The 25,877-nt window shown below is 28.8% G+C and overlaps 7 protein-coding genes across 7 annotated transcripts; 3 read left to right on the top strand and 4 right to left on the bottom strand.

Annotated features, from left to right (window-relative positions):
* Positions 1-449: 449 nt before the first annotated feature.
* NT2 (nucleoside transporter 2, putative) lies at positions 450-2,258 on the top strand (the record flags this gene model as incomplete). The annotated part of the gene is made up of 1 exon (XM_029003414.1): positions 450-2,258. One exon carries the CDS (start codon positions 450-452, stop codon positions 2,256-2,258), a length of 1,809 nt encoding a protein of 602 aa, XP_028860362.1.
* A 1,195-nt stretch (positions 2,259-3,453) lies between these two features.
* PmUG01_05021700 (GTP-binding protein, putative) lies at positions 3,454-5,754 on the top strand (the record flags this gene model as incomplete). Its single annotated transcript, XM_029003415.1, has 1 exon — positions 3,454-5,754. One exon carries the CDS (start codon positions 3,454-3,456, stop codon positions 5,752-5,754), a length of 2,301 nt encoding a protein of 766 aa, XP_028860363.1.
* A 359-nt stretch (positions 5,755-6,113) lies between these two features.
* On the bottom strand, positions 6,114-9,698 carry PmUG01_05021800 (conserved Plasmodium protein, unknown function; the record flags this gene model as incomplete). Its single annotated transcript, XM_029003416.1, has 2 exons — positions 6,114-6,344; positions 6,594-9,698. The coding sequence occupies 2 exons, from the start codon at positions 9,696-9,698 to the stop codon at positions 6,114-6,116; spliced, it is 3,336 nt and encodes a 1,111-aa protein (XP_028860364.1).
* Positions 9,699-11,651: 1,953 nt separating this feature from the next.
* PmUG01_05021900 (exonuclease, putative) lies at positions 11,652-12,863 on the bottom strand (the record flags this gene model as incomplete). The annotated part of the gene is made up of 1 exon (XM_029003417.1): positions 11,652-12,863. The coding sequence occupies one exon, from the start codon at positions 12,861-12,863 to the stop codon at positions 11,652-11,654; it is 1,212 nt and encodes a 403-aa protein (XP_028860365.1).
* A 1,424-nt stretch (positions 12,864-14,287) lies between these two features.
* Positions 14,288-17,059, top strand: PmUG01_05022000 (conserved Plasmodium protein, unknown function; the record flags this gene model as incomplete). Its single annotated transcript, XM_029003418.1, has 1 exon — positions 14,288-17,059. One exon carries the CDS (start codon positions 14,288-14,290, stop codon positions 17,057-17,059), a length of 2,772 nt encoding a protein of 923 aa, XP_028860366.1.
* Positions 17,060-18,858: 1,799 nt separating this feature from the next.
* On the bottom strand, positions 18,859-19,818 carry DTC (dicarboxylate/tricarboxylate carrier, putative; the record flags this gene model as incomplete). The annotated part of the gene is made up of 1 exon (XM_029003419.1): positions 18,859-19,818. One exon carries the CDS (start codon positions 19,816-19,818, stop codon positions 18,859-18,861), a length of 960 nt encoding a protein of 319 aa, XP_028860367.1.
* A 3,255-nt stretch (positions 19,819-23,073) lies between these two features.
* PmUG01_05022200 (DnaJ protein, putative) lies at positions 23,074-25,092 on the bottom strand (the record flags this gene model as incomplete). Its single annotated transcript, XM_029003420.1, has 1 exon — positions 23,074-25,092. One exon carries the CDS (start codon positions 25,090-25,092, stop codon positions 23,074-23,076), a length of 2,019 nt encoding a protein of 672 aa, XP_028860368.1.
* Positions 25,093-25,877: the final 785 nt, after the last annotated feature.

The following is a 25,877-nucleotide window of genomic DNA, read 5'->3' on the forward strand; positions in this document are numbered from 1 at the left end:
CATATAAATTCAATAATAAAGCAGTTTTTTATAAATAGAAAAAAAAAAAAAAAAAAAAAAAAAACATAAGAAAAAGATAAAAAAAGTATAATAAAAAGATAAGAGATACGAAAAAGATAAAAAAAAATATAATAAAAAGATAAGAAGAGATACGAAAAAGATAAAAAAAAATATAATAAAAAGATAAGAAGAGATACGAAAAAGATAAAGAAAGGATACAAGGAAGCAAATTAAAACGTAACAGAAGATACGAAAAAGGAATGTGTTAAAATGTGGTCATAAAATTCGACTTCAAATAAACGTTCACACGTATTCAAATAATTCCACAGAAAAAGGGAACATTAAAAGGGGAAGGCAGTTATTATAAGCGAATCGAAAAGGCATACAAATTCGTGTATATATACGTGTATATACCAGCGTATGAGCACGCGTTTGCTGCTATTCCAAATATGGGCACGTCAAAAAACGAGGCAACTCCTACTGGGGAAAGTGAAAGACACAAAGAGGGAGGGATATCAGTTGAGATTGTAGATAACAAAGGAACAAATGAAAAGCTTGCTAAGATAAATGAATGTAGTAGTACTAGTTGCAGTAGTAGCAGTAGCAGTATAATCATTTTTGCAAATATAACAATATGCTTGATGGGAATGTCTTCTGTTCTTTTATATAATTGTGTGCTAAATACAACTCCACATATACATGCATTATTAAATAAGGATATAATTGTTTCTTCAACTTTTTTTCTATACTTTAGCGTATTAGTATTTGTATCGTTAATTAGTTCCTTGTTTATAGATGTAAAAACAAGAACTTATGATATATGCTTTGTTTTGTCGTTTATTCTACAGCTTGCTTATCCCTTTGTGGTAAAATTTTATTATGACAAAACTTTATTTTTTTACATTCTTATTGGTTTCATTGGAGCTACTTGTTCTATGATGAAAACTATGATTTTCTCAATTGCTTCTATAGTTCTAAATAGTTCAAAAGTTATATGTTTATCATATGGATTAACTGGTATATACTCACTTCTAATTACATCAACCTTTTTTTATTTTATTTTTAAAATTAATAAGGATATAAATAAGCTGATGTTTTCTATATTTGTTACCTGTATAATTAATTGCATCTTCATACTAATCTCCTTCATATGCTACACAATAATGAAACAGACACACTATTTTAAAAAAAAATTCAAAATATACGAAGACGAAAGAGAAGAGAAAAGAAGAACAAGTGGCTCTTTTTATAATGAAACGGTATCAGAAAACAAAACCACAAATGTTGAAGAAGAACAAATGGTAGATGCATCCTATTCTTTAAATATTGGAAATAACATGCAAGAAGAAGGTCAAGCGGGGGGTAACACAATCGTTCCTAGCTCCTTAGGGGAAAGAAGCGGAAAAATAGGAAAAATGGGGAAAAATGGCAAACTGGACGGAAGTGAAAATGTAGAGGTAGACCGAAGGAAGGACCTATTGGAAGATTCGCCTTACAGCAATAACAATTGCATCGATCGTGGATCCTCCAAAGTGAAGGAGGAACAGTTCACATTACACCAACAGGGAAAATTCAAAGATGCAGCGATAAAAAGTATGGAGAAGGAGAAGGAGAAGGGTAAAATGATATCACCGTTCGAAGTAGCGTGCACACAGAAAAACTATTTTTTATGTAAATTTTTTCCATTTAACATGAGTCGAGAAAACATTATGAAGCAAGCAAGAATTAAAGCATTTTTATATAAAAAATCCTTAATTTTTTTATTCTGCACTTTCTATAATATATTTTTAAAAATTGCAGTTTTTCCAGTTGTATGCCCAGAAATGTGGACCAAAAATGTAGATGAACGATACATATTAATTGGAATGGTTCAAATAGCTGATTGTGTTAGTAGAATTTTCCCAACATTTTCAGAAACCATCCCGATTTTTAAATTTACACTTTTACCACAAAAAAAAGTATTGTTATATTCTCTTTTAAGAACCATCTTGTCTATATTATGCTTAATTATACCAATAGCAAATATTGCCTTACTCCAGAATTTCGTTTTTAAATGTTTACTAATTTTTTCAAATATCTATTTAAATGGTTGGTTTGTTACCTTATCCTTTATTAACATTTCGGATGTTCTAAAACCGTATAACTCTATGAGTAACGTTGCTATTGTTAGCAGTTTTGGATCTACATTACTCCGAGTGGGCTTACTAACAGGCTACGCCACTTCCACCATTTATAAATATGTTGTTACAAGGCTTTAAACTTCTCCCTTACCAACACAACCACTAATATTAGAACCACACGGACATGCACACATCATTCTTAGGCTACCTTCTTTTGTTCTTTTGTGCGGCATCCTGCAGGTTTTTCGAGGCCTTAACCGCGTAAACCCACATACGTACCAATACACTGTGTTTTTATATGTAATCATACATTAACCCATTTTGATTTATTTTATTATATATTTTTATATTTTTTTATATTTTATTTTATTTTTTGCATTTTATTCTTTATTATATTTTTTTTTATTTTTTTATATTTTACTTTATTTTTTGCATTTTATTCTTTATTATATATTTTTTTTTTTAAAAGATTTCCTTCCTTTTTCCTTTTTTAACATGTATACTACACTAATAAAAGTGTATTCCGTAATATAGATATGCTCCATGCATGCATACACAACAACTCCTTATTTGAACATAGTCAATACGTGAAAGAAGTACACGTGTGTTAATACGCCTATAGCACACGCGTATGAAGTTTGTTTTTTTTTCTTTTTGTTCCACTCTTTAATTAATCTTTTATTATTCTTATTTTCACTCGTTTATTACTCATTTTTGTTTTACTCTTCTATTACTCTTTTATTACTCTTTTTATTTTACTCTTTTTTTTTTTTTTTTCTTTTTTTTTTTTCGCCCATATCGTACTTCTTCATAAGTAAGAGTAAAGCAGCATAAGTTACGTATTATCCACGCGCAAACATAGCATATATAAAAAATATAATAAACTTGCACCTATTATTTTTTACATAAACGACAAACATGAATATGAGGAAAAATAATTTCAGATAGAATCGCTATAATTCAATTCGGCTGAATTCAGGTGCAATTCGATTCAATTCGATTCAATTCGATTCAATTCGATTTAATTCAATTTGGATTAATTCTATTTAATTGAAATTATTTTTTTTTCTATCACCCCCCCACCATCAACTGTTTTACGTAACCATTTACGTCCACCCGTATTGACCATTCTGTCACTTGTGAAAGAAGTAAATACATCTTTCTGTCCTTAGGGCATATATACATACGTTTGCACATATATGAGTTACACATCTGAATATATAATTTATCGCCCAGTTAACTAGTTAAATAGTTATCCAGTAATCTGGTCATCCACTCATCCAGACTTCCATTAACCCAGTCAACCCCTCAGTTGCGAGCGCGATCCTCTATTATGCTTCTTTCAAAATTGCCTGTACGTGCTCAGAAAAAATTTAATTTTTCATGCTCCTCAAAAAGAAAGATCTTCGCCTTTTCAAAAAATGAAAAGATTGCAAAATTAGCCATTCCATATAAGCAGAAAAGGGTAAATAGCTCCATACAAATAAGCAAATGCATTCAAATAAATAGCTCCATACGAATAAGCAAATGCATTCAAATAAATAGCTCCATACAAATACATAAATGCATTCGAATAAATAGCCCTATACAAATAAGTAAAGCCTGTTTTAATTCCAAATCCGAGGAGCTCCAACGTTTACAGGAGGGAGGAAATCCTTATGAAAACAGCGAGTGTATTTACGTAAAGAAGGGGAAAAAAATTGTTATACTTAAAAAAAAAAAGAGCGAAAAGAATAATGCTACCAAATCTGATAGTTATATAGAAGGAACTCAGCACAACTATTTAGGTGAAAGTACGCGAACAAAACATATAACATCGCACATTAATCCTTTAAGGGAATATCTTGAACCGTATGACAATTCGAATCAAAGAGAAGCTTATACAAAACATGCAAAGAGTTATGTTAATGTAAACCATAAAGAAGGAGCACGCAGCCTTACTGATAACTCAACCACCCTTAACTACTTTACTAATAACATGGAAATTCACAAGGAAATAGATGGACTCAAGAACAGGGAAAACGATATTTCAAGTAGTTACAGTAATGGTACACACATCTACACAAGTGCACTAGAAGACGATGTGGACAAAATGAAGAACGAAACTATGATGAAAATTCTAACTCAACCTAGTGAACATATAATGATGAGGAATGAAAAAAGATTCTGTGATTTTCTATGGGTAGTAGCAAAATCAGGAAAGGGTGGAAAACCTAATTATAAAAAACAGAGGAGTAGAAAATTAAAAGGAGAAGGATATGGTGGACATGGTGGTAATGTTATACTAAAAAGTAAAAAGAGCGTATATGATTTAATAAAAATAGAACAGAAAATAAAAGCAAATGATGGTGAAGATTATAAAGAAAATAGTAGAGGAAAAGATGGTAAAGATAAAATAATCTTTGTTCCTGTTGGAACTATAGTAAGAAAAAGACTCTTTTGTAAAAAAAAAAATGAAAAAAATAGAAAAATTTTTAAAAGTATTTTTTGGTATCAATTTTTAAATGAAAATGAAGAATTATTAGTAGCTAGAGGAGGTAAGGGAGGAATATCTTATTCTCTTTTTAAAAAACATGATTTTAGATTACCAGAAAAATGTGAAAAAATGCTACTAGAACTGGAATTAAGACTACTAAATGATGTTGCTTTTATTGGTATTGAAAATAGCGGTAAAACATCCCTTTGTAGTAGTTTAAGTAAATATTATGGTAATATTAATACAGATATGTTTACCACTACTATTCCTCATATTTCAAATATTAATTATATTGATGGCGTTCAGATTACCTTATTGGACACTCCTTTTTTATTTCATAATGCTCATAAAGACAAACTTAGAGGAAAGAGAATATTAAGGCATTTGTATAGAAGTAAACTAGTTGTATACGTTATAGATGTGTCCAGTGATAAACTAACTAATGTAGACGATCTGCAAGTACAGGATCTCTACCTTAACAGCTTAAAGGGGAGGAAGTATACGGAGGAGGAAAAAAGAAAGGGAAAGAAGAAGCACAGGAAGAGGGGCGACCATAACAACAACGATAACGACAGCGATAACGACAGCGATAACGATAGCGATAACGATAGCGATAACACTGCTTCCAATATGAAGAACTACTACGACGATTCGATAAAGCAAATAAGAATGCTGAGAAACGAATTGTTTTTGTTCAATCCGGAATACCTAGAAAAAAAAGAGTTAGTAGTAGCAACCAAGTGCGATATGTTACATAAAAACACCTTACTTAACTTAGACTCCCTATATTTTCGATTGAAATGCATATATCCTCATATGGAAGTAATAGGCACATCTGCAAGATTTGGTTTAGGTATTAAATTGTTAAGTAGGAAAATCAGGGAACTCATATATCCTCAATATGTACTACAAAATAATAAATTATATGCCAAAAATATAGAAGATTATGTTATACCTACTTATACTCATTTTATAGAGGGGAAAAAAAAATTGCAAAATTATGAATTGCCTGAACATATTAAACATATATATGATCGTAATTATTTGGAAAATTTTGACTATTTTTTGAAAAAAAAGGGTAAACAAAATATACAAATCAATGAAAAAGAAATTAATGTAACAGAATGTAATACTTCCACACCCCCCATTTCTGAGTGACTACAGAGATACCTAACACGCGTATGCCAAGAAAAAAAAAAAAAATTTCTTTTTTATTTTTTTAAATATAACTTAGCCCACAAGGAGGCTTTACGCAAGTCTTAAAAAGGATAAAATGGGAAAAACGGAACGAGTGGAACGATGAGAGAAAAAAAAAATAAACAAATAAACAAATAAATAAACAAATAAATAAACAAATAAACAATAAACAAATAAACTGAATAAAAAGATTAAATATACAGATTGAACTAGCAGATTGAATAAGCACATTGAATAAGCACATTGAATAAATGAACAATTTGAAGTTTGATAAATAAGTACAGCTCGAAGAATGGCCCAAAATACGGGAATGAGAAAACTTATGCAGAGAAATTATTAACGGGCAAATTACAGTTATACAGTTTGCACAATTTTTCAATGAACTTTTTTTTATGTTCGGTGGACTTTGAATAATTTCGTATATCTTTGTTTAACGACGAGAAGACAATATTTCCTACTTCCAAAAATTCGATGTTCTTTTTATTTTCTTTTTCAATTAACTTTGTCCTACAGTGCCTCAAGGGCGGAACAGCTATGGTGCCGATCAAGTCCTGCATGGCGAAAAGGAAAAACGCGTGTATGCACAAGCAAACATATGGAAGCACGAATGCATGCGTGTGTGTGTGTGCATGTATGTGTGTGTGTATGTATGTGTGTGTGTATGTATGTGTGTTTGTGTATATGCGTGAATATGTATGCATGTACTCCCGCGCGGCACACTGCATTTCATCAGGCGAACCAAACGAAGGAAGAACAATGCGCACATTTCAAATAAGCTCATTTTTCATTAAATATGTTACCTTATTATTCAGAAGGGGATTAAGAAAAGGGTAAAATTCCTGAGCATAGTATGAAGTCTTAAATGTAAATAAAGCAGTCAGGCAGCTTCGTAAATTATCCTTTAGAAGAAATGAGGGTATTAACTGAAAAATTTTTCGCTTTTTATTATAAATTACATTTTCATGAAATATAGAACAATGAATAGACAAAGGTGTATATACAAACTTTAGTAAGTCATTATAATTATTAGTTAATCTTATATGAGGGAAGGATGTGGTTTGATATTTAAAAATCTTATAATTTAAACAATAATTACTTTTTAACTTGTCTAAATTTGATCTGTAATTTTTATTCATATCATAAGCAGATGTGTTAGTATCATCCGTTATGTTACCACCACCTCCTGAAGATATCAACTGTGTATTCATAAAGTCCTCTTCTACTGTTTTTATAAATTTTTTTAGTCTTTTTTCTAATAATGCAAAATTATTTTCGCTGTAATAATATTTTACTACAATAAAATATTCAAACATGTAGTTATCATTACATATATGATTTATATTGTTCACACCTAAAATTATATTATTTCTGAACAGTACTCTGTTTTTGTAAATATCCCCGTTGGATAACTTCTGATTTGAGGATTGGCCCACATGGTCCACATCATCATCGTTGTCATTATTATATTCATTGTAATTACCACTCTTACGACCTTTTACATCCTTCTCTTCTCCTACTAGGCCCTCTTTCCCCGGTGTGAAATTCTCTTTGCTGTTATGTTTCCCCTTTTCATAGCCAAAATCCAAAAAGAACTGGTAGCTCCTTATAAAGTCCTGTATTATTATGTCCATTAAATTAGAGTTAAAACTTCTAAAAATTTCATCTATGTATTTAACGTATGTATACATCTCCATATCAAATGTAAATAGCTTTTCCGAATGGATAACAACTTTTCCACTGGATCTTAAAATGTTCAATGCCATAACATTATGTAGCTTAAACAAATTTATGTACACAATTGTATCGTTAATATATTCATCGTTTTCCAAAAATTCAAGATAATTTTCAAATATATCTTCATATGATAAATCCTCTGATTGCTTATTTAAATACTCATAAAAAAAATAGTAATTATAATAAATTGTAAAATATTCAAAATGTTTGTTTTCAATATCACAACATTTCCAACATAGTTGTAATATTATATATGGTTCTATAGCTATTTTATTTTTTTTTAAAAAGGAAAAATCGTTTATATTTTCATATATTAAATTTATTATATTTAAAAGACTGATACCACTTTTTTTTTTTTTTATTACTTTATGTAAATTCTGTTGATATTTTTGAAAAAGCATATTTTTCATCCCTTTCCCTTTCTCAATATTCTGATACTCATATAAACTATCATTTATGCTTATTAATTCAATTATTTTAATTAAAAATTCACATATAATTTCACTTTTTACATATCGAAACCCTTTATTTTTTATGTACAGTAAATTATTAGTACTGTACTTTTGCAAATGTAGTAAATAGCTGCTAATCTCTTCATTGGAAAACTGTAAATTTTCAAAAAGGGCTTTTTTACTAATATAAATTACTCCATCGTCGTCCTTCTGTTCCTCTTCCTCTTCCTCCTCACCATCACAATAGCTATTGTTGTTGTTGTGGTTGTTGCCACTCCTCTTAGTGGAATCCTCCGCTCGATATAATGATTCACGATCAACGATCATATAATAGGAGAACAGTAATTCCACGTTGCTGAATATAGTTGCCTTTTCCGTTAACACGATTTTTTCCTTGCATAGACCCATAATGGACAAGGTTTTCACTAGCTCCTCATCATCGTGGACGGTGTGCGTCCCGCTTGTCCCACTAACCCCGTTTTCCGCTTTTACCCCCTCATTTATTCCATCCCACTGAGCACCCCTATCTCCGCAGCCGTAGTACTTGGACAAGAAGGACTTGAGGCAGATGGCTATGGTTCCATCTATATCATTCATTAGTATATTGAATGTTTTATTTTTTGTACACAACACAGCGTCATTGAATTTCCCCATGTTCAAACATAATTTGTATAAAATATGATTGATATCTTTATTATCTGAAAAGATTAAATTTACTTTGTACTTTTTTAGTTTCTCTAAATTTAAGTTATTACTAGTACAGTTTACTTCGAAAGCGTTATGTCTAGTGTTCGTTATGTATGCGCAGTTATCACCACCACGAATATTACTATTACTACTACTACTATTGATTGATGCCATATAACCTTTGTTGGTACTGTTACGACTGGTACTACTTACAGCCCTGTGGATATCCTCCCGACCCACTGTAGAGTTATAATTATAACTTTTTAAAAAATCATTATATTCTTTTATATATTTATTGAAAATTTTAAAATAAATATCTCCTGAATATTTTATAATATTTTTTAATTCGTGGTTAATACATATTAATAACCATTGGTCATTTATACATTTTATTTTTTTCGATAAATAAATTTGCCATATTTCATCTTCACTAATACATTCTAAGTCCTCTGCTTCATTGAAATCTTCTCTTTTTTTACCGCTTTTTGTTATACTTAATATATTTCTCATAGTAGTATTAATGACTGGACTATTTGCAAACACTAAAGACTTGTCTGCAATATCACATACCTCATATATATAATTACACACATTATAAATACTATTTTTACCACTTGATTCCTTTAATTTATCTAAATCTTTGTTATATTTTTGATAAAAACTGGGATATGTTGTATATTTTAATATACATATATTTTCATTTTTAGACATTTCATTAACTGCTCCTTCAATTATATGTGCAGATACATATAATTTGGGAATTTTTCTTAACTTATTTATATTTTCCACTAAATTCTTTTGGACTTTTATTTCATCCTCGAAATTGTAATGCCATTCCATATAACCCCATAAGTGATCAATTTCGTATACATATTTTTCTTTTTCATTTGTACTATTTCTTTTTTTTCTTTCTCTTTGAAGAAAATGATTTTTATGCATATTGAATGTACCTCCCCCTTCTTCATTCACTATCTTTTCATTTCCTATAATATTTTTCTCTTCATCCAAAAATTCCGAAAAGTCTGCTTGCATGTCCAGGAGCATCAATGAATGTTCGCTTCCACCACCCTCGGCTTTTTTCAAGGGCACAATTTCGCAGCCGTGCTCCAGGTACTGCCGAAGGGGGAAAAAAGGGACGTAAAGAAATGGGATGAAAGGATATGGCAAGAGAAAAGAAAAAAAGATTGGGAATGAGAAGAGAAGAAAAAATATGAAAAGACAAGAGCAAAAATTATTGGTTATGAGAAGAGCAAAAAGTATTGATTATGAGAAGAGCAAAAAGTATTGATTATGAGAAGAGCAAAAAGTATTGGTTATGAGAAGAGCAAAAAGTATTGATTATGAGAAGAGCAAAAAGTATTGGTTATGAGAAGAGCAAAAAATACTGGTTAAGATCGGAGAAAAAAAGATTGGCAAAAAAAAAGAGAAGAAAAGAATGTAAAAAAAAAGGGGTAAATGCCCGCGCTTATAAGTTCATGTTCATGTATACATGCGCGCCCGTGTTGCTTCTTCATAATCGAGGGCATTCTCAAATGCTACATTTTTGCAAAGAGAAAATCAAAAAACAGATACTGCAAAAACACGAATTGAATAAGTAGACAAAAGTAAATGCACTCATATACATAAAAACATAGCATGCACAAAAGATAGATAAATTAAAAATGTATATGTTCTTTTTAATGTATAAATGATTACCCACTTATAGGATTTCATTTCATTCATTTTATTCTAGTTATCCTTACTTTATACTTTTGTTACTTCTTTTTAGCCAAATAATTGAGTTGGATGAACAATCAGAGATGTCATGCCATATGTAATTTTAATCCATAAAATAATAGATTATACGTATACATAAGCATGTGTACACATATGCATTATATATGTATATACATATATATATATAAATACATGTACGCGGTACAAATAATATGTATTTCTTTACACATGCTTTAATTTTAAGATACAGTAGTACTAAAAAATAAAAATTCAGAATAAATACGTGTACTTTTTTGTATAGAAATCTATTTTTATAACATAATTTTCTCTTATGTGTATGTGCATGAAGGAAGCTATTCTCGTGTGAAGGAACATAAAAATATGAATGTGTTCATATTATTCATGTTAACTGTGCAAAAAGAATTTCTAGCTATGACATCCCCTTGCATGTATTAAAATTAGTACACTCTGTTTTTTCTTATTTTGTTAATTTGTTATACCCTTTTTTTGTCATTTTCTCTTCTATTATTTTTTTTTTTTTTTTGTTACTATATAATTCCTCTCTTACTCTAATTCGTTATTCAAGCAAATTCACGGTGCACAGGCTTATGCATATCCACATGATACTTTAAGAAAAAAAAAAAAAAAAAAAAAAAAAACAGTTCAGCTCCTAATTTTCATTAAATTACAAAATATGCATCAGTACATAAATCTATACATACATATATAAATATATACATAACTTTTTTTGGAACGGTAAATAAAACAAAATAATGAATGCAAAAGATGACAAAAAAATTACATTTTTACAAAAATTTTATATGTAAGGAGAAAATTTTAAATTGAAAATTCATCATAAATATGGATACAATTTATCAACTATGTATTGCAAAAATGTATACTGAAAGAATAACAGAAAACTTTTTTTTTTTTTTTTTTTTTTTTTTTCATTAAAAGATAAATATATTAAAAATAAGCGAATTACAAAGCTACAATGTACGCAGTTGGGAACGAAAACTTGCGTAGGGGGTTATTAATTTTTTTCTTAATTGTACCTCTTAGAGCGTAATAGCAATGTAAAACAATGATATATGTGCCACTCTTGGTGTCTCCAACCTATTAGCACATGTATATTTACACATACACACATATATATGCCCATATATATATATATATATATATATATATATATATATGTATGTGCGTGCTAGACCGTAAAAATGACAGCGTACATTTTGTTTTCCCCATATCATATTATATAGCCGAATTTTAAGTTATATTTTCCTCGTCACAAAATTTAATCATCGGGTCGGTTTCAATTTCATGTATGGATGGTTTAAATTTCCCCCTAGGCCTTTCCTTTAAATTCCAATAATCGTAAACATCATCATGTTTACATAAGTATAAAATTTTTTGATCAATTGATTTGTTACTAACTACACATAAAACAATATCACCTACATTCACATTACGAAATTGTGCAATAGATGAGGGAGTACAAGCAATTCCTTTTCTTGTACTATTTAATTTAAACACACAATTTATTATCGATTTACTTACTAACATAGCTTCTACTATATTTCCTCTTTTTGCCAAATCTGTTGGTAATTTATAACGAGAATTAAGAAAACAATAATTTATAAAATCTTTTGATTTTTCCAAAACCTCTTCCTTAGGTAGCATTTTATTAAATTTTTCGTACAAAGGTAATAAATATTTAACATTTTTTAAAGCATAAACAATAGACATTTTATGTAATGGTCTTATTTCCCAAATTTTTTCATTTTTATACATTTCTTTTTTTATGGTACTTAAACATTCATCTTTAATACCCAAATAATCATGTATCAGTTGAGAAAAACTTATTTGATATATATCTTTCTCTTTCTTTTTTTCCATTAAAAGCATATGAGCTCTTGATGTATCATATACATTTTTAAATTTGATACCTAGCTGATTGTACAGGGCTGAGCTATCTTCTCTACAGTCATGTACCAATTTTAATGTTTTTTTATTTTCAATTATTTTTTTTACACTATTTATAACTGATACTTTTAGCAAATCAAATATGTAATATTTCTCCAAATTTTGTTGGGGCAATTCTCCAATATTTCTTTTTTCCAAATATATTTGCATTATGCACACTTTTCCATATTTACCTAAATTTGTTCCTTCAAAGTCCACAGAAATTATTTCATTTTGATTTATTTCTTCAGCAGCTTCTTCCCCTTCCCTTTCACTTTCTATAACCTTAATGTCTTTATAATTATTTTTTCCATTCTTATTTGTTACTGAACAGAAAGCTTTGCCACTGCTGCCTTCACTAATTGTTGTTCCCCCTTCTTTTAAACTATTTGAAATAAATTTTGTACTGTAATAAAACGTTCTAATTACCTTTTCAACAGTATATTCATTTTTTGCTTTTTTTAAAACATCTCTATTACGTATGTTGTGAAAAATGAGTTTATATTTTCCCGACATAAATATACTGTTATGTGTACATATATTAATACATTTTAATATATATTAATACATTTTAATATATATCAACACATTTTAATATATATCAACACATTTTAATATATATCAATACATTTTAATATATATCAATATATTTTAATATATATCAATATATTTTAATATACATCAATATATTTTAATATATATCAACACATTTTAATATATATCAATACATTTTAATATATATCAATATATTTTAATATATATCAATATATTTTAATATACATCAATATATTTTAATATACATCAATATATATTCAAAAAAAAAAAAAAATTCATACATTAGTAGCATAGAATTATATTTAAAAAAGATAAACATAATATGTATATTTATAAAGTTCGTTCCTAAATGGATAATAAATTGTTTGTAATAAACTTTTTATATGAATTTTTTTTCCTATACAAGTATATCAGTTTGTTTGTTTTTTTTTAAGAAAAATGGTTTATGTTGTAGCACGTTAATTTGTTGTGAATTTATGATTAAAAAAATTCTGAACAGTCAAAATTTTATAAATATAGGGAAAGAAAAAAAAAAAAATAATGATTCGTGCATAAAGTATTAATGATTGCCCTCATTTGAAACACCGCTGAAGTAGGAATAGAATAGAAAAATTGCAATAAATTTGTATATATGCAGAAATGCACACATAAATGCAGATTTTCTACGCAAAATGAGAAAATTTATGAACAAGCAAGGTTGTTCTACTTGTGCCAGCTATTTTAATTTTTTTTTTTTTTTCTCTTTTTCTACTACTTTTAGCTACTTGTGCACATATTCAGAATTTTTTAAAAAGTGAGAGCCACGCAAATCATGCTAATCAGTTAAGAAAAAAAATAAAATTATAAGCTATATTAATTTTTTTTTTTTTAAAGCGTCTTTGAATTTTAATCTTGTCCATTTCCTTTTTATAGTAACAACGTTCAACGAAATATATATATATGTATGTATGCATGTATATATGTATGTATGCATGTATATATGTATATATGTATATATGTATGTATATATGAATATTTTAAAATTTTTAATGCACATTCTTAAAATTTATCATATATTCAATACCATAAATTCGTCTACATTATTATGCCCCCTACAGTTTTTTCGTATATTTTTGTTCTTTAATTTGTAAGCATTTTTTTTTATTATTTTAATTTATGATTAACCCATAAACACTCTTCGGTTCACAATAATCAAATTGAGAGTATGCCCCATATTCCACTGACAATTCTTACAGATAAAACATACACACATATAAATATATACGTATACATCTGTATATATAATCTATTTAATAATTTTTAACCTGTCCCCATGTGCATGAATTTACAATTCAATTAAGCATTTATACATATTTCTTTTGATTATAAAAGTACTCTTTTGTACAATGGAGGAATTAAGCTGCATTCCGGGTTATGGCAATATAAATGTTCAAGCATTGTATAAACCACAAGAAGACTATGTGTTTGTTAACGACATAAAAGCAAAAAAATTCTCATATGATCCATATTTTAAGAAAGAACCGAAGGGTCCATTCATCAAAGAATATTATGAAAAATACGATATTACCGGAACTTTAAAGGACTCTACATTTTTTCCGCTTATTCTTTCACAACAAAAAATGAATAGACAATCCAATCCTTTTGTGGCTTATCCTTATGGCGTGCCTCGAGATCCAGAATATGAAAAATGCCCCAAGTGTAAAAAGAGCAAAAAATATAAGAAAGGAAAAAATAATGGGACTTGTAACAATAATGGGAATAAAGGCAAAAATGAAAATAAAGGCAAAAATGAAAATAAAGGAAAAAATGAAAATAACGGCAAAAATGAAAATAACGGAAAAAATGAGAATAACGGTAAAAATGGGAATAGTAATAATAACGAGAAAAAGAATAAATATCACTGCGGACTAGAGTTTTTCATTTCAAAATTAAATCCATGTAGTAACAATAGTCCACATGATAAAACGGATATTAATGAAGACAGCTGCTCTGAGATTAACCCAGATTTTTCTACCATAAATGATTCTCAGGAAGAAGATTGTGAAGCACGCAACTGCATCAGTCAAGAAACACCTTTTTCAAACAATACAGAAAGGGTCTATCCTCCTGGTAATTACGGTACAAGAGGAACACACGCGCATGTAACAGAAATAAACCATTCAAATGGTTGTGATATAATGGGTAGTTATTATACAAATTCCCCTAAATACTCTAATGCTGATGAGGACAGATCTGACTATTATTATAGCTACAATGAAAGTGCAAATCTCAAATCTCAAGAGGAAATGGAAAAATTATATAAAGAAAAAATGCAAAGGAAAAAAAATTTCCATTTAAATGCTAATGATCAAAACTGTAAAGGAAACGTTTCTTATTCTAACGAAAAAAGAGAAAAAAAATTTAGTATGAACTATTCTGATTCTGAAGAAGGTGCAAGTCTTCACAATACAGAAGCGGAAAGCAGACGTGAACATGTCGTAACAGAATGTTTGGAGCATGACGAGATAAACGATGACGAGATTAACGATGACGAGATAAACGATGACGAGTTTAACGATGATGAGATTAACGATGGCGAGATTAGCGATGGAGAGATTGACGACGATGAAAAGAACAGCAGTGGGAACAGCTACAACAATAGTTACAAGTGTGAAAAGAATCCTCAAAAATTTAAAAGTACATATACAGGTGAGGATAATAAATTACGAAGCCTCAACAAAAGAGAATTAATGGAAGGGAACTATAAGGATATATGTCCCGAAAAAATAAATAGAGAAAACAAAGAGATGGATGTAACGAATAGAGTAAAGCAGGACAAAAACGCAAAACAACATATTAAACAGGTAAAAATTTGTGAAAATGAAAATACTTTGAATAAATACAGCGTTTTGGAAAGCCTCAAGAAACAAAACAACTTAAAAGAGCACTCAAGGGAGCCCACGAAAGGGCACCCAAAAGAGCATTCAATGGGACTGCCGAAAAGAATCCCAAAAGAATACTCAAAGGAGCACGCAAATGAGAACTCCAAGCCAACGCGACCTTTACAAATAAATCCTAACGATTCAAACAAACCGGAAAAGAATAATAAAAAGGAGCACTATGGTAGAGTGTGTAAATTAATTAATTCAAAATACGAAAATGAAAGAAAAAAAAAATATGTCGGATCAACAAAACATAAATTAGAAAATGCAAATGTCTTTGAATCACTCACATCAAATGAGGGAGATACTAAATTTCCCACTTCACCAAAGAGAGTTACAGTAAAATATAGGAAGGCATACTTTGAGAAAGAAAATATTTTACCAAAGAAGAAGATTGAAAAAAGAGAATTTACTCATAAAAATTCGAAAGCAGTTATTGCTAGAACAAAATCGTTAAAGGTAAGAAGAGGTACTATAAATTTCCCAACGAAAAATAGTAATATCCTTTATAGAAAAAAAAGCATCTTGAACAAACAAAAGTCTATGGTTGAAACCAAATTTAAAAAACAGAATACAATGTTACTAAAAAAAAAAAAAACCATGTCAAGGTTAAACTCTACAAAACAACCATACATTATTAATATAAACAAAAAAAAAGTCATAACTACACAGAAAAGTATGAACGTTTTAGGTAATAAAAAAAATAATAATTCACAATTAGGATCAAAAAAAATACTTGCTAGATCAAAGACGAAGGTCTATATAGGTAATGAAACCAAGATTTTCAAAAAAGCGAACGTGAAAATGCTCTCCAAAAATCCTTTTAACCCACGAATATCAACAGAGAGTTCAAAAATGAGTGAACAGGATAACAGCAAAAAAAAAAAAAAAGAAGAAAGAGAGGGACAAGGAGAAAAAGGAGGTGATAAAGTAAGAAAAATGGAAGGAGAAACCGAAAGAGAAACCGAAAAAGAACGAAAAAACGGAAGAACTCACGGAAACGATGCTACTACAAATAAAGGGAAACCACATGTTCACTTGAGCACTATATTATTAACAAAGAATGGTAATAATACCATAAGAAACAAACTAAAATCAAAAAAGAAAGAGCTATTTGAAAATATTATATGCTTAACAAAAAACATGAAGGAACACCCACTGAAGAAAAAGTATAATGATAATATAGATCCGAGAGATTTATTATCAGCAACTTCTAACAATAGCACTGATAGTTAAAACGGACCAGCTGATGATGATTTTAAGTATTGATGGTACGTGTAGTGTTTATTAAGGTATTGTTCTACATATGCAATATTTTAGTACACTTTTTTTTTTTTTTTTTTTACTTTTTCAATAATCCTTATTCATGCTTCTTTGCGGTACTGCATTTTTATCATTTATCATTTTACTATTTTATCTATTCTTGCTATTTTTGCTCTTTTTGCTATTTTTACTATTACTGCTATTTTATCTATTTTTGCTGTTTTTGCTATTTTTGCTATTTTTGCTATTTTTACTATTATTGCTATTATTGCTATTATTGCTATATTTACTATAAAAGCCCATCTTAGCAAATAAAAGTATATGCCTTATTTTACGTGATTTTTATTTTACACTGTTTTTTAAATTTTTTACCGTCGTCCGTTTCACTATTCTTCATACGATTTCAATGTGTAGTTAATAAATAATCGTGTATACTCTCTTATATATAAATAACACAACCCATGTACAAAATTACTTGACCGTCATTATATTAATAATTGTACACACTAGTTTCTCCCACCAGTTGCTCTAAATGGTGCTTGCTGGCATATTAGTAAAGTACCTAGTGACTAATGTCAACTACCTATCACCTAAGTTGTCCTACTTGATTTTATGTTATTATAGAATCTTATGTATAACATGTAATAAAATAACTTCTCTCATACGCATATACATCAAAAAATTTGTTTTCACAGCGAAAATATACACATACAAGCACACATACAAGCACATATACATGCACATATACATGCACATGTATACATTACAGGTGTAGATGTACCATTGTGATATTCTCCCTCATCCCAACCACCCCCAAATGATAAATAAGATACCTGTTAATTTATCAACTTGATAAATAAGTTTATGCACAATTTTTAATGATGACAAGGAAATTACCTCTTCCTAGACTTTACATTAGGGAGTGCACATTTTCACCATTTCTGCGCATTTAAAAAAAGGAAAACAAAAAGGAAAGAGAAAGTATAAGGACAGAGAAATGCATAAATCGGAAAAGAAGATAACTGAAGAAAAAAAAAAAAGCTGATCAAATATTGGTTAAAATGTTGTCTGTAAATGTAAATGCAAGAGTGGATTCATTTCTCTTTGCCATTTTTGCATGCCAGAGGAAAGGTCAAAATTGATAGATGCTACGAAAAAAGTTATTAATGTATATATATATATATATATATATATATATATATATATATGTGTATGTGTACGTATATGTATTGGTATATGTGAATGGGCACTTGCGCGTTTTTTAATATGTAAAAGGTATAAAACATATGAACAGGAATGAAGAGAGATAATACATGAAGCATTTTATTAACAATTCACCCTCATGAAATTTATTTTGCACGCATGTATAAAATGCATGTACATAACTACTTTTTAACATATTTTAAACAAAACTAGAGTAAATTAAATGAAAAACTTGGGCAGATATACTATCATGCGCAAACACCCATGCATGGATATACATAAGCGGATGTACATGCAAGGTCGTACATTCGCGGGGAACATGTATTTGGGGTACATACTCAAAAAGAATTCATGAGAATACTCTTTATACAGTAAACAGCATTACATTTTCAGTTTTCACAATACGATGTACGGTTAGGAAAAAACGTGTGCGTTAAAAGGCTTCGCCTATGCACGTATTTAAAAAAACATTGACATACGCAGACACCTATTCGGACTAACACCTATTGTAGCAAACGCCTTTTCACGCAAACACCTATTTACGCTGATACCTAATTACGAGAACCCTCCTAGCAGAACTTCTTCAACAGGTTATTTAAGTAGTCCATGGTCATGAGTGTAATCATCGCGTGGGGGGCGATACGAACATAGTAGGTGGAATAACTCGAGTAAAAAATAGCTATACCACCTTTCTTGTACAATTGGTAAGAACAGTCAAAAAAATTTTTGTACGGCATTTTTTTTGTAACTGGATCCACTTTCATTTTCTGCATACAAGTCTTAACAAAATCAAATGGTAAACTCATGGTTACAGCAAAAAAACCACTAATCACACTAGCTATTAAATTCGTTTTCATACCTACACCAACATATTTTTCTAAATATTCTTTAGACTGATCATATGTTGATAACATACCTAAGTTTAACGACATAGCTCTAGCAATGGTAGGTACAGATCCTTTCCATAAGGCGAAAATTCCTTCCTCTTTTGCTATTCTATAAAGCGCATTAAACACCCCACTATAATTTCTTTTTAATTCTTTTGGTAAAGTATTATCTGCTTGTAATCTTATTAAAGACAAATCTGCAGGATTTCCTAAAAAAGCACCTAATCCACCAGCTGCTAAAGCACAAAAACATTTTTTATAAAATGGTAAAGGTTCTCCTTCTTTTTTTACCATATCTGAAAAAGTACGAAAGAGACCTAACCTACCAGTTGTATAAACGATTTGCCGTGTTAACCCAGCATCTAATCCTTTATATAATGATAACACTCCTTCATCTTTTATTATATTTTTGGCAATTATAATTGGATTCTTTATTGCATTTGTTCCCTCAGCATTTAACTGAATTCTTACCTTTATCATATCAAGTGGTTGTACACAAAACGTGGCAAACATACCACTCACTCCACCCACTGCAAATGGCTTTACTTTATAAAAAAGGTTTTTATCCTCATTTAATTTCTTTTTTGTGGCATCTACACTTGAGCTTGCTTGCAAATCATATTCTGCAATTTCTTTATTCATTTTATTTGAAATTATGTACTCTTGTCTAGTAGCTGTAAAATGTAAGCAGCTGTAAAGTCTGGGACTATATCAAATGTTGAAACTGGCAATCGCAGCTATTTTAACTTCCCTATATTTTGTAGCTCTTTATTTTATAGCTTGTTACTTTGTTCCTATTTATTTTGTTTTCTTTTTTCTTTTATTTTTTCCTGCACTTAAATATGCCTTTACGCATGAACGTAAAAGGATATAGAGGAAAAAAAAAAAAAAAAAAAATTAATAAAAATATTGACTGCCACATAGAAGCTCCTCCACATGTAAGCATACATATGCACATACAGATTTTTACGTACAGATTTTTACGTACAGATTTTTACGTACAAATTTTTACGTACAGATTTTTACGTACAGATTTTTACATACAGATTTTTACGTACAGATATTTATATAATAAAATTCAAGTATAACTATTCACGTACTAATACTTACATATATTCACGTATATATATGCTTGCACGAGTGCCTATAAAAATATGCATACATATTTTACTCATGTAAATATTTTTATGTATGGATTTAGGTGTAAAAATAAGCCTTTGCTCCAAAAAAAATTTTACAACAGAAAATGAAATATGTTCACGCATAAGGAGCAGAAGTAAAATGATTTTAAGGTTACATGTTCTCTTTTTTCTCTTCACCTACTTTGCTTCCTTTACCTGCTTTGCTTCCTTTACCTGCTTTGCTTCCTTCTCTTATTTTACTTCCTTCTCTTGCTTCATTTACTTGAACTTATTTAAGATCACTTTAGCGTGAATAATTGTAAAACGTGGAGCAAACTTTTTGCAGTTCTTTACATTATTACCAACTATTATTATATCGTCAGAAGTAAACATACATGCATACATACAAACGTACAGATATATGTATATATACAAAAACATATTATATTTATGCATATAATATGACGTATTTGGCCATCTGACTCGTTAAAAAAAAAAAAATACAGCGAAATGGTACATGCGCATATCAATCAATTTAGGGTACTTCTACATATAGATATATGATGACCAATTTTTATGTATGTGATGTAGCACAGTGTATATATTCGAAGGAAGAACTTGGCTGTTTTTAAAAAAAATTATTTTGCATTGCCTTAAAGATATGGAAATATCGTTAGAGGTTGTTGCGTGGAGTGTATTTATGTATAAACGATTAACCAGTACGAAAAAAATGAGAAAAGATAAAGATTAAAAACAAAAAGATAAAATAAAAAGAGCAAACGTACGAAAATTGAATTCTCAGTACATTTTTGACATGAAGCATACATTTAACCCTATATTATTAAGGCACAAAAAGGTAGTATTTTTTTTTTTTTCATTTTTCGTAAATTTTCCAAGCGGCGGGAAAATAAAAAATAATATATAGTAAATTAAAATATAGTAAAATATATTAAAATATATTAAAATATATTAAAATATATTAAAATATAGTAAAATTTAGCAAAATATAGTAAAATATAGTAAAATATAGCAAAATATAGTAAAAAATAGCAAAATATAGTAAAATATAGCAAAATATAGTAAAATATAGTAAAATATAGCAAAATATAGTAAAAAATAGCAAAATATAGTAAAATATAGCAAAATATAGTAAAATATAGTAAAATATAGTAAAATATAGTAAAATATAGTAAAATATAGTAAGGTTGGCAAAATGTAATACACAATGTAGTATATAATATCATTTCCACATTTTAGCTAAGCATCATTTGAATGAGTCAAACAATCTAAGAAATTAAAGCCCCATTTTTAAGCATAAGCAATGACCTATATAATATCGCTTGTACGAAATTCGTTTATATAATTATTTTCAGACCCCTTACAATGAAATGAAATTATTATAGGAGGGGAAACGATGCACTGGAAAAATGGAAGTGGACTTTTGCACAAACAGCAGTTATATCACACGAGCACATATGCATACATATCCTTATGTATACACGTTTATATGTGCCCATACGTATGTGTATGTGTGTGTGTGTGTGTTGTGAGGCCCACGAAGTTTACCCTACCCCCTCTCTTTTTTTTTTTTTTGAACAGAATGCAACTAAAACCAATCTTCACGTTTTATTCATTTGGACTTAAATTTTTGTGCGTACTTTCGTAATTGCATAAAGAAGGTAGAAATGGAAAAAAGGACTAAAAATATATATATATATATATATGTACATGTATACATATGTATATGTGTATCTATACGAGGGTATTTCCCGCCTGCATGCAACAAGCCATAAATTTTATAAAAAAAAAAAAAAAAAATTAAAATCAAAATAAATTAGTTAAGTAGAAGCACTTAAACTAAAAAAGGAAAAATGCATTCCAAAGGATATTTGTGTATAACCCACATGAAGAAATTACTTCACAGAGTAGTTCAAAAATTAAGAATAAAATCTGTTCGAGAATGAATGATAATTTGGACAGTCTACATTAGTTGTAAAACATAACCTAGCATAAAGGAGGTGAAAGAATATATATCCCGTGTGAATTAATACATGCATTTTGTGGGTGTACACATGTGTGTATGCATGAATGTATGGGCGGTGCATATTTATGCTTATCTGCGCTGGTACCCCCTTCTTTTCAGCAAAACGTGAAATTCACTGGAGGAATGTATTTTCAAAATAGGTGTGGTCCATATATGAAGTTACTTCTTAACACTTGCTCTTAATATTTTTAAATAAGGTTTTTAAATGCAAACTTGTAGGTGCTTTTTTTTTTTTTTTCAATCCCTTGCAGTACTACTATACGTTCTGCATTGGTACAAAAATTCTTGTATATAAATAATCGTCTTATAATTCATAAAAGGGATACACAGAAGTGATATATAGAAATAAAACATAAAAATGATACGTAACACTGACACATAGCAGTGGCGCATAAACAAGCTTGTTCATTGCATACCCACATGGGACATATTACCTCTGCTCCGCACTCATGTGACAGACTTTATGCATATTGCAAGGAGGTCAACACGAGGATACAGTGCACCTCTGAGTTTGCATAACTTGCCATTAGGATAACAAAAAAAGAAGGGGCAAAGATAGAGGGGGAAAAAAAAAAAAAAAAAAAGGAAAAAAAAATGGGGTAGAGAAAAAAAAAAAAAAAAAAAAAAAAGAAACGAAATGGAATGTAAAGAAACAGTATAGTGTTCGCTATATGATTAAACGTACATATATACGGGTGGAAAAAAAAAACTGTAACGGGAAAAAAGAGGACACTAATTAGCCAACAAGAGGAAGAAATCTTTCATGCTGGTTACAAAAATAGAGGCACCTACAGAGAGGGTTAAAAAAACGTACTTCATCTTTCCGTATTGTTTAAAAGATGGATATAATACAATGCCCACAATAGCCGAAACAATTATCTGTGTTTTTGATGTCCTTCTAAAAATATTGTAGAGTCGATAAGAAAATGTTCTTTTGACATTATACAAACAATTAATGTTCACTGGTAAACAATACGTGGGTATTTTCTCAAAATTCAAAATTTCAATATCTTTGTAAATATTGCTAAGAAAAGATAAATCCTCCTTCTTTTGAGAGTAATTACTTAAGTTTTTTATTTCATTAATAGGAGCAAAGGTGTTAGAAGAATAATCAAGGAAAAAAGAATCATACATAGTAATAGACTTCTCCTTTACAAACTTTTTAAAATTATTTGTAATATTATTTTTTAATATATAAACTGGTTGAATAAAGAACTGTCCATCTATATCATCAGTACCTAATTTGGCAGTAAAAGTTGTAAACGAATTATTTATATGTTGATAAATTTTTTTCATATAATTTACTGTTTGCTCATTATTTAATTTATCGACAATAATAACATAACAATATATATGTCTAGAGCCAACAGTAGAACAAACCGAATCTATATTTGTTGAATTAATTTCTACAAAATTTTTTCTTAATGCGTCATTATACACATTTTTAATATTAGTAGCTGATATTCTTCTAATAACTTTAACTTGATTAATATTATTAACAAGCAAGAAATAATCGATATTTTCATTTTCTTTTAAATATTCATCTTTTTTTACACTTAACACTTTCAAAGCTTCTATGATTTCATTTTTTAAGGTCTCATTTTTTATATCTTTTATTTCGTCATATTTAATAGAAAAGGTTTTATATATACTATTAAATTTGTACGTTATATGTTTTGCTTGTAAACTTAATTTTTTCTTATTCGTAAGTAATATAACTTCATTATTTTTGTCAATATGTACACCTCCTTTACTATTTAAAGCATCACTCTTCCTTGAAAAATCATAGACCTGATTGAATGTAACTAAATTGTATATATAATTTGGATAATAATTTATAATAAAATTTTGAAAATCTTTAGTCGTTGCATTAAATATATTAGAATACAATTGATAAGACCCATCTGGTGATAAAATAAAAATAGTTGGATATATCTTAACATTAAATGGAATTTTATTCTTTACTAATTTTTTATCAGTTAATATATTTATCCTACCAAATGATATATGTTCATTATATTTATCAAAAGATTCTTCCCATATTTTTGAAAAGGATAAAGACAAATTATCTGTATCTGAATAAATCTGTATTATCCAAAAATCATTTGAATTTTCCACCAAATCCGTATAATTTTTTAAATTTAAATTTACACTATTTGACTCAATTATTTTTAATACCTTTCCTTGTGAATTATCATATGCCTTCTTCAATCTAGCATCTGATAATGTTTTATATGCTTTGGTAATTTCTCTAAATTTCTTATCACAATCTTTACAATCTTTATTACTATCTGGATGATACATTTTTGATAAGTCCCTATAACTCTTCTTTATTTTTTGAATACTATCCCCTCTCTTACATTTTAACACTTCATAATAATCAAAATTATCACCATCTTCAAAATAGGATTCAATAGAATATTTCTCTTCTAAATATTTAAAAGATATCAATATTACAAAGGATAAGATTATACCTATAACAATTATATTATCTACTAAAAATTTAAACTTATTTTTGTACATATCTATCACTTGTTTTTTATTATTCAATCCCTTCTTATCTTTGCTACTCTCATTTTTCTTTTTGTCATTTTTCTTTTTTTCTTTACCACCGTATTCCGTATTGATCCCTTTCTTTTCATTTTGCTCCTCTTCCTTTTCGCTCATTTTGTTTTTCAATTTTCCCTTCGAATACCCTGAACTTAACTCTGAAGAGTCCGCAATGGTATCAAAAGATGATTTTCGCTTCATCTTAGTAACCCATTTGCGTCAGTACATACATATATCCACACGTACATATACATATAATATCTAGGCGTATATGTATGTGCATATATATATACCGAATACGCGTATGGGAAAAACGGAAGACCCTTTTCACCTTAGTAATGTATACACCACGTTAAAGCAGTTCTGCGTGTAAACTACTGTGTACTTTAGTCTGCGTATTTATATAAATGTATATATGGACGTACGAGAAAACCCGCACACTCGGAGAATGATGTAACGAAAAGTACGGAATAATGTGTTAAGAAAAAAGTAACTGGCAAAATGTTAAAATTGAATAGTAATGTTCAAAATAAAACGAAATAAAACGAAATAAAACGAAATATAACAAAATAAAACAAAATAAAACGAAATAAAACAAAATAAAACGAATTAAAATAAAATAAAAAAAAAATAAAAAAAAAAATAAATAAAATTAAGTTAAATTACAATTTTTAACAGAACTATTTTTTGTTGTTATATTTTATATCTCGATAAAGTACGCAAAAAAAAAAAAAAAAATAATAAAATAATAAATTACGCAATTATATATAAAGCATACAAATAATTAATTCTATTAAACGCCGAACATATCTCCTTTTAATAAATGGTTAGGAAAACTTCCCCTTCAAAAAAAAAAAAATGCACCTCCTTTATTTTGATAAAACCTCATTCGATTAATTTTTCCTTAAATATTTCGCTATCCCCCAAGAATGTTTATATTCTCTATACTACGCTTATTCTGTATTTTTGCCTATTTTTATTTCAGC

This window comes from Plasmodium malariae (assembly GCF_900090045.1).
Source record: "Plasmodium malariae genome assembly, chromosome: 5".
Classification (NCBI taxonomy): domain Eukaryota; phylum Apicomplexa; class Aconoidasida; order Haemosporida; family Plasmodiidae; genus Plasmodium; species Plasmodium malariae.